This window comes from Rhipicephalus microplus, chromosome 3 (genome assembly GCF_043290135.1).
Source record: "Rhipicephalus microplus isolate Deutch F79 chromosome 3, USDA_Rmic, whole genome shotgun sequence".
NCBI classification, from domain to species: domain Eukaryota; kingdom Metazoa; phylum Arthropoda; class Arachnida; order Ixodida; family Ixodidae; genus Rhipicephalus; species Rhipicephalus microplus.
Window position 1 is genome coordinate 76,248,922 of NC_134702.1, and position 20,411 is coordinate 76,269,332.

A 20,411-nucleotide genomic window follows, 5' to 3' on the forward strand; every position below is an offset into this window, starting at 1 on the left:
TTCATTAAATTTTGCTCTTATCTATCAACCACGCGTTCGATAGCGTAAATGCTTGGCTTTTTTTGTGGAAGAAATGGCTCACAAGTGAGTCTCCGAATGCTTGAAAGCGCAATACATCACCTAAACTAGTCCCTTTTTGACCCACAAGGCAGAATAAAGCTGTTAAGCATGTATAACTTCCCTCGAACGCTTTATCTTTCAATGGGAAGCGATTGTTTCAATGGATTCAGACTCCCGTATGCGTGCTCGCTCGGGCAAAACGAATGATGTTATACGGTGGCACTGAGCAAGCCTTATAGATGACATTGGCCAGCGTCGCCCAATTCGAAGGCTACCGGCATATCCATAAAAATACCTTATTAAAAATTAGGTGTTCGACCAAGCAGCTACGGTTTCACCAGGTTTTTCGCGAAAGCACAAATATAACATACATAACACAGAGTATGAGCGAAAATAGGATGTCATAGCCCCTTTAAGCACTTCACCCACGTCTGTTTGCCTCCACATCCGCTAACCTCCTTGCATACTGGGAGTAGCATGAAAATGATGATCAGTATTAGGCATGACACATGCGCACAACCGAGGATGCACCAGGAAAAAAAGATGTTGACGATAAAAAATGCAGCGAAAGTGATGGTGTCAATACTGTATATGGCATCTCAGTGACTGCGGTACATGGTTCTTCTACAAAAAAAGGCACAATACTGACTGTTGTGGATTGCCTAATATAACTTTAGATCAATTTAAATGAAGAATTGGTTATTCGAATTTTTAAGGTGTACGGCATGGCGTTACTTCCAGCGCGACATTGTCTGCATTAACATCCGCTTCTGAGAAGACTAATCCTATGTTGTATGTCCCTAAAAAACCCGTTGAATAAGAAAAGCAACGAGTGCTTCCTGTGGCGATTTCGTCGTCTCTATTAGTTTAATGTCCGGCTTACAGTAACTTAAATGCCATACTTTGAACACACCAAGGCGGTGCTCTCTTGAATAAAGCTTTAACAGGGCGTATAAATTCCACAAAGCCTTTTTGTGTAGTGCATTGAATATTTCACACAGAATCATGCAGAATAAATTTAAAGGGCTTGCAGCTATCAATTGATTTGGCTATGCGGATTTTGTTTATTCGATGCTTCAATAACTTTCGCATGCGGGAAATTCAGAAACGTTTACACGTGCCCAAATAATGTGGAACAAATAATGAGAATGTCAAATTACAAATACTGAAAATTTTGAGACATTCAGAAGATAGCTTTTTGTACGACACAGTTCTCTCAAAGTTAGTAAAACGAGCAAGTGATTGCAGCCGCTGTTCTCAACCAAAAAATCAGAAAAATCTGTGACTACTTTGTCAGTGACTGCGAAATATTCTGGTCCCAAACTCCAAGGGCAGTGGTTATCCAGCAATACTCACAACGTATTCACTAAAACCATATGAGGAAGAGTCTGGGGTAAAGCGAATATAAAACTAAAAACGTATGGCAAGCATAACAGGAAAATAACCTTGACGTATTGTACACACTACTATGTTATTTTACATGGTCTTAATGTTTTAATGGTCCATCTCACCGATGCATCCTTACGCTATCTACGAAAATATTTTTTTCCAAAAATACGGAAGAACGTATTTTTTTTTTTCAATTCATCGATTGTTACCATAATAACTTTAACTTCGGCAAAGCATTTACGCCTCCTTCTAGAGTTTGTGCTTCAAGATTTCCAGACAACGGGTGCCTTGTTTCATGGCATCTTTATTCAAAAAGAGCGCATTGCCTAAAGGAAATTCCTTTGTCTAGACTGACTTGCCTTTTTTGCTTACTTTATCTCTTCACATGCTCGTGGAAGCATATTCATGAGCTCTACATTTCTCGACGTCAAAAAAACAAAAATAACACCAGAAAACAAAACTCGACAAAATTCACTTACGGAGCTGCTTTTGTAGCGTTCATAATCATGGCAATCTCGTAATAAGTGGCTCGAATGTGAATGTGTATCTGAAAGAAAGTAATTGTTTAGCTGAGGTCAGTAGCCCTGTGGAATCGTTGTAGTCGCTACTGTCATTACCTGCAGCTCTGCAGATTCCTTTGTGGCATGACCCTGTCAGCGTGACAACGGGTTTACCTGTTAATCGCCTGGGGTACCATTCTAACTGGGAAAACATGGAAAACAAAACGAAAATAGCGGAATTAAATGCCGTTGTTTTTGTGGGACCGCAATCATCTGTGGCAAAAAGCTGTCGCGTATATACACTGCACATCACTGCTGAAAGCCTTGTGGTCAAGTCGATAATCTTCCGCGCACTATCTTTTTTCCCATCTTTTGCACGTTCCTTTCGTGAAGCGGTTCCTTCTTTTATATTGATAGTCCACGTAGCTAACGCTCAGCAGTGGTATAAAGCATATAAATTTGCTTAAGCGTTTGAGCTTTCCTGTATAATCTAACTTATTTATTTAAAATATTTTCAAGCTGCCATTATTTGATTATTTTATTCATTAACATCTACGTATCTCACGGGCCCCATGAGGGCGGCACTGAGTAAAAAAACTGGAGAGAGAGAGGCGGCAAAACCGAAGTACAAAATAAACAGGTATATATATATATATATATATATATATATATATATATATATATATATATATATATATATATATATATATATATATATATATATATATATATATATATATATATAAAAAGACAGAAAAGTGCGGGGAAAAACAACCAGCCGTGAGCAGGAATCGAACCTTCGACATTCGAATGGGGAGAGCACCGAACGCGTTGTTCGATGGTCGTAGGTTCGATTCATGCTCACGGCTGGTTATTTTTTCACCCACTTTTCTTTCTTTTTATTTATATTACATTTGTTTTAATAACTTCCCCTACACACTCGTTGCCATTATTGTCTGTTATATCGCATTAATATTGTGTCAAAACACGGAAACTCGAGCCCTTAGGTATAGACTTCTTTCCCTTATTTATATATATATATATATATATATATATATATATATATATATATATATATATATATATATATATATATATATATATATATATATATATATATATATATATATATATATTGTATTTCATCTATTTCCGCCTCTCATGGAGGCGGAAATGTTGTAGGCCCTTGTGCTCAGATTTGGGTGCACGTTAAAGAACCCCAGGTGGTCAAAATTTCCATAGCCCTCCACTACGGTGTCTCCCATAATCATGTGGTTGTTATTTTACTTTAAATCCCACAAATTAATCCATTATTTCCGCCTATCTCTTCCCCATAGTCATATTTAGTGCCTCGATTGGGGCTGTACGATATTTCGATATATTTATAAATACTCAAGCTCCCCAAAATATTACTCACTTATACTCACTCAGATTACACGCACAGCTCGATCCGAGTATGAGTGAGCTTGAGAGAGTGGACTGACGAATGACTTCGCCGACCTATGTTTCTAGTTCCAGCACACGTTTTAAAGGTGAAATCAGTGGTCTCTCTAAAGAATTGTTTGCTTTTCCAACATACGAAAGTATAACTCACCACGCAGGGCCTCCCGTCATCGATGTCTCTGTTATCCCGTTTATAGCAAAAGAATTCGCAACCAGACACTGCCGTCAGCTGAAAACACCATGATAAATACCACTTTTAAAATTTTTGCACCCTTTAAACATTCTTCAAAGAACCAATTTTAGCTGTGAAGCAAGCCATGCATTCATAAATATATGCTGATCTGAAGAACTGTTCGGGATTTTTTTTTTCAAATGCGACTTTCTTGGTGTTACCATGTTATGAATAGATTATTACACACTATAAAGTTACATATGAAACGGTGAGCATGAGTAAATGCTTTCAAATGATTTCCTGCATACTTTTACAGATTTTCAGTTAATTAAGCAAATCGAACTTTAAGTTCAGGTAATATTCATTGTTTTATAGCACATGAACTGTTTGTAATGGTGTCTTAGCCATACTAGTACTATAAAGCAAACCACTATATGTGAGATGCGCAAGGACAGTTCCATAAGCGGTGCTTGCATGTCCACCATACCATGCCGTTCTTCAAAGCACCCTCCCATTACCAAGCATAATGTTCAAGCCACTTTAGCTAACAGCGCAGTAAATCGACGTATGCTTGAACGTATACATGTGTCTACTCTACATCTGTAGCGCTTAATTATCAAACTGTCATTGGCAGATGTTGCATACAAGTCTGAGGCATCCCCTGCGTATTGTCCCAACTCCTAGACACTACCGAGAATTCCGCAGCTATTTAACATTTATTCTTATACCTGACAGTGATTTTTTTTACAACAAACTTCAGTGTCCACTCAAACGACCGGTTAACTTTGATTCTAACAACTTGTATTTTGTAATACTTTTTGAAGTTTAGAACTTTCTAGATCAGACAGCTAAAGAACGAAAATTGAATTGTAGTGGCACTGCTTTTACTCGAAATATGCGGCTTCAAACTTTTTTAACAAAACTATCTATTTTGTGTTCCTCGAAAAACTGTACTGCTGTCACGAAAGGTTACGTAACTGAAGCCACGAAACATGATATACTCGGTGACAACTCCTAGACGTTGCAGCGAAGGCTACGGAGATGGAGTTTCCACACGTTCGTGTTTCTCCGCAAGTAGTGCAAAAGCTTGCGGGTGACTTTGATTTCGCTCTTCCACATCGATTACGCATTTGGAAAACCATATACACAAAAAAAGTGAATGGGAGAAGCATTTCGATGGCTCAGTGTACAATTTAGTGCCATATTACGAGTATATTCTAACACGGAAGTGTTCTGTGCCGGGTTCTACCACGGGTCTGTTGACGTGTTTCCAACGTGGATACGACGTTTCTAATGTATAAAAACAGCTTCACCGCGGTGGTCTAGTGGCTAAGGTACTCGGCTGCTCATCCGCAGGTCGGAGGATCTAATCCCAGCGGTGGCCGCTGCATTTCTAATGAAGGCGGAAATGCTGTAGGCCCGTGTGCTCAGATTTGGGTGCACGTTAAAGAACCCCAGGTGGTCTAAATTTTCAGAGCCCTTCACTACGGCGTCTCTCATAATCATATCGTGGTTTTGGGACGTGAAACCCCACATATCAATCAATCAATCAGTCAATCAATATATAACAGCAAATTGCTAAGAAAAAAGCGAGAAGTTTCATAGCCGGGCATCAAAAGTACGACCAAGCACGACTTCGCAATCACCAGCGCACACACCAAAACCACTAAGCCATGAAGCGTACGTTGTCATCCAACTTGCTAACGGCAAGCCATTTACATACACTTTATATCGTTGGCCGTGCTCAGAGCTCCGCAACTTCGGCGCGTTTTGGTCATCAGTAGTGAGATGGATTAAAGGGCACACACTGGGTGCACTCTAAAGGTCGCCGCTTCGCCTTGCGATGCACACGCGCTTATCTCGTGGTTCAGATGCTTTATACCTCTTGTGGGTTTACCAAAGCTTTGCTTTGACGTTACAGTGGTTCAAGAGGCCATGAAGGTTACTTAACTCACTGCCGCGGCCGCATTTATCAAAGTAGCAGGCTGGTCATGCACGATAAAGAAAGAATTGTGACATCTCTCCTTCGGTCTTGTGTATACTTGTGCGTTCGTTTCGTGGTCTATCTTTTAAAGACGATAGGCTTTCTTGGGGACCTTTGACACAAAAATTTTGGTCTGTCTGTCTGTCTGTCTGTCTGTCTGTCTTTCTGTCTGTCTGTCTGTCTGTCTGTACATTTCTCTGTTTGTCCATTCTTACCAGCATCGGATACTTGAAACGGCCGACCCCATCCGCAGCGACCACCAATGTTGCTCAAGGTTGAGCGTTCATGCTTGTGCAATCGTCAATTAAAAAGCAATTACTGTGCATGTCTAGGGCACCGTTACAACACGCGTACATGCTGCATATGCATCTTTTACTAGAAAACGCATACATAAGTAATTTTAAGGACCGTAGCACTTATCACGCTGCGCTTACCATGCAACGCTTCCACGGGGAGTGTTTCCGACGCTTTGCTAAGACGAGATGGTGGTGGCACCTACCCGTCGCCTCGCGTTCTGCACCTTATCACCTCTGAGACGGGCGCGCACGGCCACGCGCTTTGTTTTCCAAAAGAAACTGCCAGATGGCGCTCATGTCTCACGTGTGGCGTGACTTGATGCGTTCGTTCGCCTCCACTGCACGCTCGAGGCACTCTAACGCAGCGCCTCTAGAATAACATTCACCGATTTTCTTGCGCAGAACATCAAATAAATGTTTTGTTCACTCTCTCAACTCGCAAGACTATCGTCTTTCGACGACATTTGCAGATTACATGCAGATACGGGACCAATTTTTTGTCTGAACAGCGTGCTTTTTAGGTGCCAAGCTGTGACATTTGTTGGTCCACGCTCGCCATGTGTATGCTCATTTTGTGCGTGCTTTCTGCTTGAGGTGCGTGCCGCAAGTTTCGAGCTGTTTGCGATTCTCCACGTTACATTACATTTCGTTGCTGTAGAATTCACACCTACGCCCTCGTGCCGAAACCATGTACAATAAACACCCAACCGCCTCTGTGAAGAGACGTTTCACTTTCAGGTTACACCTATTCCTAAACAGAGGAATCGGTCACTTTTTTAGAACTCAATGGCACTTTTTTCGTCACAAACTGACTCAGTACGCCATTGATGTTTGCTTTGGAAAACGAGCGTACTTTTGAAAGGTGGTGTCGTCTAAGAAATGGAATGAAAAGCAATGCATTCTTGCAAAGCGAACTGTAACTGTATACGCTTGCACGGAACGTCTACGTCTTACGTCAATGGTTTGAGTTTCATAATAAAAAAAAGGTGCACTCGTTTTATCAAAGCGAAATGAGAAAATTATCAGTAAACCTAGCCACTACGTTTCGGCGTGGTTGTATGCATGCGCATAGGTTCGACATTGCTATGAACAAAAGTTGTCGCCGAGTATATGCTATGTCAATCAGTATAATTTCAGCAATTCCCAATATCATAAGCACTATACGCCAGGCTTTATCTCGGATACAACAAGTTCATTCTAAATATTAGATATTATTAATAAAACCCTGCCTCCTATATCACTTACAACACCGTTTGATCACGCTTTACGATCTTGTTATTCTTCTAACTCAAGTTTTGTTTGTTTTATGTTTTTTACCTTGTGTTTCTTTAGCCTGTAGGCTACAATATTGAATACTACTGCTGTTTCAAGTTGTAAACAAGCCCTATTCGAAAAGTGCAGGTGGGTCCGATGCATCGTTTGACGATGTCTCCTTCTTTACACTAAGCACCTGTATGACCCAACTTTTCATAGTATATCTAATTCGCATTGTCAATGAGGAGAAAAAGAAAAGGTTGCAACGTTGCCCACCTGTGGTGTGACGCTCATGTTGAAAGCGATGCAAGGAGGCTTTGGAAATACCTTGAGCTTATCTGTGTGGAAGATGTTTGTGCCGGAATTATTCAGAGTCCACACATAAGCCACAGCAAAACCTACTACCCTGCTACTTTTACAAATACATAGAAATGTTTTTTTTTTTTAGGTGAACATCGTAGCGTCTGCTTTTTTAATAGGTTGACAGTCCCCTGGAAGACGTGAAGAAGAGCCCTTGTGTGTAAAAAAAAATCCTGCTCTCCCACTGACGAAAGCAGCAATTGTTTGTCTACTTCTATATATTTAAATTAAAGTCACAATTTTTCTGCTAGGGTCATCTAATAAAGCCTTCTACGCTTGTTTTGTTCTATGCCTAAAAGGCATTTATTAAAGCTTTCTACACTTGTCCTTCCCCAATCACTCTTACAATTATTATTGTGGTGCAAATACGCTGTAAGAAAAAAAAATCGCAGCATATATTTACGGAGTAAATGATGATGAGTGGGGTGAAGCGTCCATCAGCCCGTCCGTGTGTCTGTCCATTCGTGCATCCGTCCATCCAAACGTGTGTCCATCTGCCAATGCGTCCGCACGTCCATCTTTTTGTGCGTCAAACAGACAGACAAATGACGGACAAATGCACCCAGAGGATTATTCATGGTTCGCCGATAAAACCCTCCGAAGCTTCGCCCCGCTCATTATCATTCACTCCGTGGATATGCTGTGAAGTGGTTACTACACACAAGCGTACATAAACATGACGACTGACCCATGGCTTAAGGAGCTTCGCCCCAAAATTGAAAACATCTTTCCGGAAAGGAACCCTTAGCAGTATGCGAAGCAGCCATCCATGGGATGACCTAAAGCTGTGTAGAAAAGTGCCCTTTGTTGACCACTTGGACGTTCACGATTGCTCACACAGCCTCTTTGCAAGCCCTCGCCTGCACCGCACTCATGCTCATTTTTTCACTCATAATAATACTGAGCTACGAGGGAGGGAATGGAGAGTATGCGCTACTATTATACACAGCAACACAGTGCCGCGTGTGATCAACACCAATGCACAGAGCACGCGCCTCAGTGAAGCGAGCGCTGTATATCACACAGCCATCTAGGAGGACTAAGCCATTTAATCATGCGATACAGGGCAGCGCAGCGCGCCTAGAAAACTGAACTTAAACCAGAACACGCATCGGAGTGGAAGGAGCACTCTACAGCAGAACCATTTTGTAGAAGTAAACAGTTTCATTGTGTTATATAGAGTGGCGCAGCACCGCTAGCGTTCTATTCTCATAACAATACCACGCGCAAAAGTGAAGCGAGCACTCTACCGCAGAACCATCTAGTGAGCGCTCCGAGTACTTTCGTGGCTACTACGACAGACAAGGGACAAACGCCGACTATAGTTAGGCTGATTCGCTTGAAAAAGTCTCTTGACTCCTTTTTAGACTATTGCCTTGGCATGCATGTGACTCTCTTCGAAGAGACACGTTAACTGTCTTGTGCTCGCTCCACGCTCCAATGAGAGTATTATGATAATAAGAGAGAGCTGACGACAAACAGAGATAACTAGGGTTGATCCCTGGTAGCCTACTCTGCACTGGAAAAGGGCAGAGGGGGAAAGAAAGTCCTAGAGGAGGAGAAAAAAGTCACAGCATATCCACGCAGTGAATGAAGATGAGGGGGGCGAAGCATCCATCTATCCATCCGTCCTTGCGTACGTCTGTTCGTCCATGCTTCCATTCGTCCATCCGTCCGTGTACCCGTCTGTCCATGCTTCCGTTCGTCTTTCCGTGCGTCCTTCCGTACGTGTGTGCGTCCGTCCATGTGTCCTTCCGTGCTTCTGTCCATGCTTTCCTCTGTGCGTCCTTTTATGCGCCCGTCTGTTCTATTGCACACACTTGTATTGTATCAACGTCATCTAAGAAATGAGATGAGAAATGGTGATGAGACAGTGCCATCTAATATGCTCCTCGAGAGATACTGCCGGTTACACAGGACAAAGTTAGACTTGGGGGAGCAAAAGTCACTGATTGGGCCGACGCGTAACAGTTTCACGTTTCACATCACAAACGATGTAAGAGACTGGTGTCTGAGGAAACGCAACAGAACTTTCGTTGCCTTTTGGAATCGCGATGGGCAGTGCCATGGTCCGAATACCTTCTCGACAGTGGAATCACTTCCGTCTAATTTATTTAGAACTGTGTGGAGGTGAATGAAGCCTCGCGGTTGCGTATGCCGAGCATTAACATAAAATATGTTCAATGGCCTCATCAACAGCGCAGTCATTGAACTCCGCGCTGTCGGCCATCTTAATCTTAAGTGAGTTGGCATTTTTGAAGGCCACGCCCAGACGCAGACGGCGCAACACTGTACCTTCCTCCCTGAAAATACCAGAGGGTAGCCGCAGCCGTAAAGATGGGTAGATAAATTACATTCGACCATGTACGAACTGTGATAATTGCCACTTCTGAAATGTCATGTTCTGCGCCAGCTCATAAGTATCCAGAGGTGTCAATTCTAGACAAAAGTATAAAAATAAAGTTTGCTGGCGCGTGCGCATTTCTGACAGCTTCATCAGCGAATTCACTGCCGGAGATACCGCAATGACTTGGTATTAACTGGAACAGAACGTTCTGTCCTTTTTCGGTCGTATAGCGCAGCATTTCTTTGATCTTCCACACAAGCTGTTCATACGACCCGCGACGAAGTGCTGACGACAGACATTGTCGAGCCGACTTGGAGTCACAGCAGACTGCCCATCGACTGGTTGTAGTTTGATAAAATCGATGGCACCTCGCAGGGCAACAATGTCCTAAGCAGTCGATGTGGTGGCGTGACAAAGTTTGTAAGTCATGTTGATGTGTTGCGAGGGGATGACGAGGGCACCAGTGAAGCTAGTCTGGGTGGTACAGCCATCCGTGTAAAGTGGATTCTGTCAGCATAAAAACTGCGCAAACAGTCTAGAACTGCTGGCTTCAAGGCCGAGGCAGAAAGAACTTTTCTATTTCTTATTCCTGCAATGGAAAGGCACGCATTGGGTTGTCGTAGGCACCAGAAGGCGGATGGTGAACGCGCTGAAGGTGTGAAACTAAAGTCCCCGAAAAAATTGCATGGTAGCGAAGCGCAGTGGCAGTGAAGAACGACGCCTGCAGTCGTTGTTCTGGCAGAAGTGCCGGATGGCTTGGTACCGTCCGTAAAATGTGCCGAATATGACCTCTGAGCACGTCGGTTGTGACGCAGGGTTGTAACCGATGGTGCCGAGTCACTATCACTGTTCTGGATGTTGAGATGGTTTGTGGTAGGATGATACAAGCACGTAGTGCCTGTGCTTGCACGCTGTGAAGCGCTCTAATGTTAGACTTGCAAGTTTTAGTAAGCAGAGAAGAGCTCTAGCGCAGCACATCAATAAAAAGTGCTTGATGTAGCTGTAGAGTGGACCCCATTTTTGGCAATAAATTTCTCGACGTGTTTGGAATATTTCAGCGCGTTACAGTTCAGCGCGTGCCGCACGTCATCGCCTGCGAGAATACTATATATAACGCGCTGAAGTCGGCCCGGGGTGTACATTTGTCCGCCAATTGCACAAAGTGTGACTGCGTACCTGAATTTTCGGGCACATTTGCATTATACACCCATCGTCACAGAAAAACTAGATAGATTGCGGAAGTCTTTTTCATAAAAAAGAATATGGATAGTTGCGTCAGCTGACCATCTAGGTGACTGTTCGTGAAATCTAGTTTGTGGACAACACTTCATCACGGTGGAGCCTTGTCTCTCGTATTTCCCCTTTACTTCTTGTCTTTCTGGTACACATTATCTTCGTTAAATAAACCAAGTTTCAGTCCACGCTCGTTTGTCTCCTTTCTTGTGTCCTGTTAGTTTGCGCTCCCAATATTTCATCATGAAAGAAAGTATCAGCTACGCGCACATTAGATTTTGTCAACTTAGGGTGCATCATGTCGTATACAGCTGTGACAGCTCCAAATATCGCTTCCGAAAAGTTTCATCGGCATAAAAAAAGCGAATGCTAGCGCATCAAGAAATTTATTGTGCCGCGAACGCGTCTACATTATAATAAATGGAGACGCAGGATGATGACTGAAACATGGCAACACTCTTCCGTCGTTCACACTCTGTGTTCTATTATCAGCGTTTTGAAATGTGTAAGCGTTGCTCAAGCGACTGCAAAAGTTTCCTCTTTTTAATCTACTTTTGCTAGCATTAGGAATACCTCAAATCTATAAAAAAAATAGGCGAACTCATGGTATACTTTCCAGTGCAAGCTTTAGAGTACTAGAAGGTAGACGTATACCTTCATTGCAAGGAAGCGCCTTGGAATATCTTTATTAATCCTCCTAAAGTACTACATACTCAAAGCTATGTTCATGGCTGTGTTACCCGCCCGAGAATAAAATTGGGTGTATAGTAAGCTTTGTAGTAAATGTCAAATTAGGCTAACTTGAACACGTTTTTTCTCTCCTTCCCCTTTTGTCATGCAATTTTAAGGACTTAAATCATAATTGAAAAGCTAAAATACCGAAGAGCACATGCTAAGTCTTGAAAATAGCACTTACGAGCTAGTTGCAAGTCCCTCATGTCCACCTCGAAGTTAGCGCTGTAGTCATAAACGTGACATTTTCTATCGCCACACAATCCGACTGTAACGTTTGCTGTATTGTCATCCTCCGTCCTCGTAATGTTGTGCTGCTAAGAAATGGTCACGTCTAAATCCACAGTCGATCCAGGTAACATCCAGGTAAGGGCTCTAAACGCTTGCTAACAATTTGTTATGGTGCAAGTTCGCGCACGGGAGACGTTAACTAGTAACCTCCACTACCACCGCAACAATACTTCTCGCACTACCTACCCGTAGCAGTCCGGGTCGGTAGAAGTATATTTCTATTGTAAGTACATTGTGTGGTATACTACTACATTTTTGAAAACTTTTGGTGGTTATACAGTATCAGCTCGTTTTGACAGCTCACTGCTATAGCAGATGCGATTGCCACTAAGAGACCATGGTATAGGCTAACAGAAGCAGAATAATCGCCTATGTTTAGGTAATTTCCTCATCCTTCTGCAACGGGGATTTAGTTTTGCCGAGTGAGCTCAGCATTAAAATCACCTGCTTTTATATGCGCTCTCTTTTATTGACAGCTGGCGTGGCAAAAAAAAACGTCTAAGGGGAAACACAGCTATTCACTTTAAAATTAGGCAAATGGGACGTGCTGAAAACCATGAAAACATATTGTTAGACTGTTTAGGAGAAATCGCATGTTTTTTCACAGGCTATGAAGTTCCGGCAATTACAAAATTTAGCGTCAGAAAGGTGAATAAAAATAAGGCAAATAATGAATATCCCTCCGCTATTTTAGGTGCCTAGCGGAATCCAGCCTCGCTATATTTGAAAGCCATGATGCTACCCAGTTTCCTCCTTTCAGAATATGTTGAAATGAAACCTTTATTTTTAAAAATGAGGCCACCAATAAGGCACACGCAGCGCGATGCTAGGACACTCATGCTAGTGACCCGTGAGCTTTCCCACACACGGTGGCATACTGCAGGCCCTCCTATCACTATACCACAACACACGTCTCACTCATTACCAGTAACACGTGAGGCAAACTTTTACGCTACTGTGCTCTGTTTACTGACTTTTTTGCCCCAAATCAATTGGAGTTGATCCTGCAAGGTGAAAGCCTTGTTGTCACTAATATATCAGTCTAAAGAAATCATAGCATATCCATGGAGTGAATGGTGATGAGTGGGTGAAGCGTTCGTCTGTTTTTCCATGCGTCCATCCATCCGCGTGTCGTTCAGTGCAACTGGACGGATGGACAGAGGCACGGACGCACGGAAGGTTGGACGCAACGAATCATGGACGCGCGGACGAACAGATATGCACGTGTGGACAGACTCACAAATGGACGCACAAACGCACGGACGGACGCATGGTTGGACGCTCGCTCCAGCCCCCTCATTATCATTCGCTTCCTGGACAGGCTGTCAAATCCACTAACACTATATGGTTACATTAGTCCTAAGGGCATATACACTCAACGCGATCTATTGAGCAACTCAAACTAGAGGTTGCTACATACTACTACTACTACTACTACTACTACTACTACTACTACTACTACTACTACTACTACTACTACAGAGGAGGGAATGACCCCCGGCCTAAGGAGCTTCGTCCCTATAAGCTGCAACATGATTCAACGTACGACACAGTATCGCCGCTGGGACACGGTGTCACCGTTATGGCAGGTGCAATTCAGCATAACCTCCTGAAATGAAACAAGCACATTTAAGATTAATCAGTATGTTGTATAAAAGATATATTGTCAAATATATATCAATACGCTGTCAACTATTCTCCACTCTTGCAACAATTAACTATAGTGTTGACGTTTAGATAGACAAGTCGGATCCCGAAAATTGCTCCATGTCCTTGAATTATTTAAGACGATAGTCTCTCTTGGGGACCTTCGACGGAAAAATTTTGGTTTTTCTGTATGTCTGCACATTTGTCTGTTTGTCTGCCCTTACCGATACCTCAAACGGCACCAAAAAGCCAACCCCATCCGCAGCGCCCACCAATATTGCTCAAGATTCAGCGTTCATACTTGTGCTATTTTCAAATAAAAAGCAAATATTGCCCACATCTGAGGCACCATAACAACACGTCGATGTTTTGTATGTGTGCCTTTATACTAGAGAAGGACACACAAGCAATTCCAAGGACCTTAGTGTTTATCACGCTGCGCTGAAAGTGCAACGCGATGCTTAAGAAGGTAAGTTTTTCCAACGCTTGGCTAAGACGACCCGGTGGTGGCACCTGCCCGTCGCTTTGCGTTCTACACCTTATCACCTCCGAGAAAAGCGTGCACCTTTCTCTGCGGGCGTGCATGCCTTCCTTCGTTTTCGAACTGCCAGATGGCGCTCGTATCTAACGTGCCTTGATGAGCTCGTTTACCTCCGATACACGGTCGAGGCACTAACGCAGCGCCTCCAGAATACCATTCACCAATTTTCTAGCGCAGAACATCAAATAAACGTTTTGTTCACTCATATGGAGTGTAACATGCAGATTCGGGGCTAATTTTTGTTTAGAAAAAAATTATTTCCACAAACGTCAATAACACTCAACAGAACATTTCCTTCTTAGATATACTCCAACGATGATGACAAAACAGACGTCATTTACATGAACATGGATATGAGATGACGTTGAAAGAACATGTACATTCGATGGTTCACACAAACACAACCACAAAAAATACTTCAAGGTAAACAAAAGACACAAATAAAAGATAAATATGTACATTTTGCATATTTACATGTTGGCATGCAATTCCTGCCGGCGCATCGACAAATCAGCCTACCAATACCAGGCCAGTCGAAAGACAAGTTTCACTCGTCCGTCATAGACCGACACAAAAGGGCAAGATCAGTGCCGAAGAAATTCCTCTTCACCGAGGAAGAAGAGCTCCTCCGACAAAACAGACAGCAGCTCCGAGTACAATCATTCTAGGATCGGCAAGAGCACGTGGCGGCGGTGGCCCGCTGCAACCGCCTCGCAGCGGATGCGCCAGAGGCAGAAACAGCCGGCAACGATGAGAAGACAAGCGAAGCGGCCTCGCGAACAAGGCCCAGAAGAAACGAAGCGATTCACTCTGAGGCAGTGAAATCCGGCATGTACGGCTCTCCAAAAAATGCGAGCAATGACACAATGCCTCAGAAAATGCTGATTCGTTTACCGAAGGGAGCAGTTCGTACATGTTGCTGACTGGACTATTCTCCACCTTTCGAGGCGGTCGAGAGTGGGAAGCACACCCCATCCTAGGCGCCACATGAAGTCCCGAAGGTGTCCAGGCAGAAAAGAAGCCGTTAAGGAGCTCCAAGACACCCGTCTAGAGCGAGCATGGCGGGCTGGCGGGACCAACGGAAGCAACAAAGCAGCAGTTGTCTCAACTATGTGGTTGTTCAAAACATCTATGCCAGGACAGCTCGACTTCACATGGCGAAAAAATGCGACAGTTGTTGCATAAAACGCAGGAAGTGTTATTGACTGCGGCCCCCTGTTAAGTTGCACATTAGGCATCAAATGCCGAAGGTGAGTACCCAGAAAGCAATATGCAAGCGTTCGTGCGGGAGATTCCTCCCCTTGCACTAGGCGCAAAAGGGAGCGCAGTGCCAGCAGCCGACAGCGTATGGACACTGAAGGGAAAGCAAAGCCTCCCTGAGAACGCTGCTGTCCCAGTTCCGCGCGAGAGACCAACTCAGTGCCGCCTGACCAAAAAAAGGAACACGAAGCAGACTGCAATGATCGCACGATACGTAAAAATGGTTGCACGACGTGAGAAAGGTACTAAATGCGGCCGCAAAATACATGACGATAGGTATAGCGCGAGAACAAAATGACGACACAGAGACAAAAAGGACACGAAAGACACTAGCCCAAGCTGCCACACTTCTAAGTCGCAAAATACAGTCTGCGCTAGGTACCTCCGCTCAAGAAGCCGGAAGTCAAAATCCCGTGCACCCTGAATTTTTAGGGGCGAAGCTCTTCATAGCGGCACCCGTTCGTCCCTTGTAGTCATAGTAATAGTGTGTAATCAGGCTTACATTTTGACCTCCAAGGTGGGGCCGGTGGGAGATTTCTTCTGTGCGCTGTTGAACAATAAAAAGTTCGCAGCGTACGCGTTAACTAAAAGCCGAATCCTCATGTCTCTAATTCCCCCTTAACAGCCATTGGCATGTACATTGCGCACTATCTCAAAAGAAAGGGTTGCTACGTTATACTCGCTGGGCGTAACCTCCTCGGTTTCAGAAAGGTTTAGCGAGCGTTGGACCGCAGTGCCATGAATACAGTAAACTAGTATATACCCTGAACTCGAGGTGGCTAAAGGTGGGATGTAGACACGAAGCGCAAGCCGTAAGAAAGTGTGCGTGTGCCTCCTCTCGTTCAGTCCTGGGAATGTCCGCTGGATGGCGGCGCTTCTATATGAGGAATATATGATGAATTGATGCCAGATGGTGGTACTTGGAGCGTTGAATAGGTGGATGAACGGACTCACAGACAGATGCATGGCCGAACGCACGGATGGCTGCACGGACGAATGGACGCATGGACGGACGCAGGAGCGGATGCATGGATGAATGGAGGGACGGACGAACAGACGGACGTGCGGACGCACGAAGAGACGCACGCATGGACGGGCGGATGGACGCACGGGCGGCCACACAGACGCACACATGGATGAACGGAAGCAAGAACGAAAGGACGGACGGATGCTTCCCCCCACTCTTCATCATTCACTCCGTGGATATGCGGACATTTTTTTTCATATTCAAGGGACGTTTTTGGGGTTTACCTTTTGGCCGGCAATGAGGGCTTTATCGAGGTGTATTTTTAGCAAATCTCCCACGCTCCGAAATTCAGAGTTCAGTTTCCTTTAGTTTTAATACAATAACACCTTATATGGTTTGATAGATGAACGCAAAAATGTCACAACATGCGAAATATACTGAAGACGTCCTGAAGGTGTGAACGCATAAACACGTGCACATAGAATCACGAATTCCTGAACGCCAAGCATGTACGTTTGTGCCTTCGAAAACCTTGAAGCTCCCCGTAATTGACGGTAGCGTTCTTTGCTATGTTTTTCAAACTCCCAGCTATGAAAATGTCCTTTCAATGTTTAAATTAGAAACAGGCAGAATTAGGAAACTCAGCGCGGGGTGAGAATTAACTGGCATTGTACAAGGTGAATTCCTTTAAACGACAGGGATTCAACAATGTTACTGATTTTCGTAGCTCTGCTTGTTGTAGATATTACTTAAAAGCTGGCTGATTTCTTCCGTTTCAAGAAAACCGAGTTTAAAATTGGCTCATAGGTTGCAGACAAGCGGGTCGCTTATGCTTCATATATGAATTTACAATTTTAACACTGTAAAAAAACGATTGACTGTTGTGCCGGTATGCATCGCAAAGGTTCTTCGGAACTCCCAGTCTGTGTACCTTTCAGAAGCGTAGTATCCACGAAAGCCTGCGACAGTCGTTTGGGGTCATTCCCGTCGAAGCGGTCAACATGTTTGTGACAACTGATATGAAGAACTAAAGTGGCCACGCCATTGACTGAGGATAACGTACAAAGGAACCCTCATTATGGGGTAAACCTAGTGTACCATGGTGCTTTCCGCCCCAAGATTTTCAATGATTGATAACAGAGCACACGTACTCATCTTAGAACCTCGGTTAATCAGCATGTCGAAATCGCCCCGCCGCGGTGGTCTAGTGGCTAAAATACGGCTGCTGACCCGCAGGTCGCGGGGTCAAATTTTGGTGGTGGTGGCTGCATTTTCAATGGACGCGGGAATGTTGTAGGCCCATGTTCTCAGATTTAGGTGCACGTTAAGGAACCCCAAGTAGTCAAAATTTCCGGAGCTCTCCACTACGACGTCTCTCATAATCATATCATAGTTTTGGGACGTTAAACCGCACAAATCAATCAATCAATCAGCATGTCGAGATCAACTTCAGGTGTAAAAGCTAGAATCTATAACGTCTCACACTTCATTCGGATAGAACGGCTGCTTCTCAAGAACGACAAACCAGTAACTCAGAACATCTTCTATAGCTTATTAATAACAGAAGCATCTAGACGGGCATACAGTTTCTGGTGACTTCAAAGTCATGTGCATGACCGTATATACAGGAACAATCTTATCGTACAGCTCCCACCACGATTCCAACAGGGCAGGAGAGTGACCAACAAAAATCATGAACCACCCTAAATTAATTCTGTGTAACTTTATTCTCTATAGTGTTGTTAAGTATAAGTCTCACGGGTCTTTGAAATGAAGTGGCAGATTTTTGAGGTTGGAGGGTTGCAAGCCTGTGATGCTTCTGCATGCAAAAAACTGAACCGGAGCGCAAAACAACTACGTCGGCTAAAGCCTTTCCAGCCTTATCGGGAGTGTTTTGTATAAACATGCCAACTGATACGACATAACAGTGCTGAGCGACTTGCAAGTCTATCATGAGGGTCCTACGTCCAAGAAGCTTGAGATGTCATTTCGTGCTCGCACAGGTCTACATACGCTGACGTCGCGCACGCTGGGCGCCACAAGCCATTTGTTAAATGTGTGGTGGGTGAGGGCTACGAAACATTGTTGACATGAGTTAATGTTTATATAGCCAAACTGGCAGAAGTGTCAATGACCAATTAGAACTCGGGTTTGTCAAACAACCATACAGTGTCATAATGGCCAATAAAATCACAGTTAATTGGATAAATCTGAGCTGTCAAAGGTTTTATGAGGTAAACCGCGGCACTGAACTGAGGAAGACGGGACAGGAAGAAGCACTAACGTTCGACAAAGTTTCACTCGTAGCCGCATCCCTGAATATCGTCAATTCGTTACTGTGCTTAAGTTTATAAACGTATTACACCGACCATGTGACAAAGCTACCCTTCTTGTTCTTTATTTCTTTGTTTTGCCCATCACACAGTATATAGTATTACAGTGCACAAACAGCCCATAACTCACCGGTATATATTTTGACAAGGGTAGCTTGCTGATATCTATGAAACTATTCTCTTTGTTACCAACAAGCTGCCCTTGTTAAAACTTTTACCGATGAGTTGTCTGCTTTTTTTTTAATTTTATCGGAAATGCAGAGTTCTACGGACAGCCGGAGAGGCAGATCCTACTTTCAGGAGTGATTTTAAACGAGCATTGCCGTAGGTTGTAAGATTAACACGCTGAAACACCAATCCAGGAACTCTGTGTCTGCGCCTGCTGTATCACTTAAGGACTTACAGTGCTGGTAGAAAATTCGCAGGCCATCCTCCGTTAGGAATCCATAGGATAGTGGTCTACGAGCTTTTGACCCCCTCCCCCATCTGTACATATCCGCATAAATGTAAACGGCAGAACCCTAATAATATACTGCGCACTTTATCAAAAGGAACAACGGTACTTTTGTAAGTACACTCATAGACAATGGAAACGCGAATAGAAAACTACAAAGCATAATAGGTCATAGTGTGACATCTTACAAGCACTACATCGAACCACTGAGGCTATGGTTAATAGAGATTGTGTAGGCCTGAAATTAAGCGTGCTAGCTGAAATAATGTTCACGTTAAGCCTACTCGCGAAAACGAACGAAGAAATTCATTTTGAACTTGATTTCATTACAAATTAATAGACTTGCTAGAAGTAGCCAAGGTTATTCTGAAACTATTCATTATCTGATTATTGAATACTCATTAAGTAGCTTACCACTGTTGACGTGCAATTTTGTTCTTGGCCACTATCGTATGGTGTGAAGCCGTCAACTTTTCCCCGGTAGACCTTCGGGATACATGTGCTGTTGTCCTGTGGAAAATGAGAACCGTGATTAGGCTCCCGGCGATTTGTATGTTTAACTACCACGTCTGTGCAAGCTCTCCCTGAAGCAACTTATCATTCTTTGGAAAATCAATGGTTTCCGGAGATGGTAGGTTTAGTACAGATGGTTGTATAAAGCTGGCATTCTGTCATAAACCTGTAAGCTAGTTTTAGGGGCGAAGCTCTTTAGGGTGGAGCGATGTCTGCCATTGTTCCCCGATGACGATGACAGTGGTGACGTTGAAGAACAAGCGCGTTCCAACGCGCTTGTTGAAGAACAAGCGCATGGCTGTGGAATTATCATCATCATCATCCAGACCACAAGTTGTCTTTCTGCCATCACGTCCCAGCACATTCAAGTTACCCACTATACTTCGCATAACTCAACAAAAACCTTGAGGATATTTGAGCTTCACCCTGAAGAGTAGAACTTGATAACGTATTCGGGCCCAGTGTGCATCTGCTTCTGAAATGTCTCGAAAATGTCTCAACTATGCCGCAAGGAAACTAACGTCTTTGCATGTAAGTGGCCGTTTCAAACTATTCTTGAGTGCTCCTTGCAAGTATAGTTGCGAAGTGCGCCCACCACACCACTCTCTTTTGTTTCCCGAATCGGTAAGATGCCC

At 43.7% G+C, this 20,411-nt stretch overlaps 1 protein-coding gene across 1 annotated transcript in view; it reads right to left on the reverse strand.

Annotated features, from left to right (window-relative positions):
• The window catches only part of LOC119173412 (uncharacterized), an 80,046-nt gene that overhangs the window by 39,783 nt on the left and 19,852 nt on the right, over nucleotides 1-20,411 (reverse strand). The window contains exons 4-10 of the mRNA XM_075889844.1: nucleotides 19,678-19,773; nucleotides 13,608-13,670; nucleotides 11,955-12,087; nucleotides 7,375-7,436; nucleotides 3,544-3,621; nucleotides 2,067-2,151; nucleotides 1,929-1,996 (exon numbers count right to left, since the gene is read on the reverse strand). Coding sequence (XP_075745959.1) covers nucleotides 1,929-1,996; nucleotides 2,067-2,151; nucleotides 3,544-3,621; nucleotides 7,375-7,436; nucleotides 11,955-12,087; nucleotides 13,608-13,670; nucleotides 19,678-19,773 — 585 coding nt within the window. The remainder of the gene's footprint in view (nucleotides 1-1,928; nucleotides 1,997-2,066; nucleotides 2,152-3,543; nucleotides 3,622-7,374; nucleotides 7,437-11,954; nucleotides 12,088-13,607; nucleotides 13,671-19,677; nucleotides 19,774-20,411) is intronic.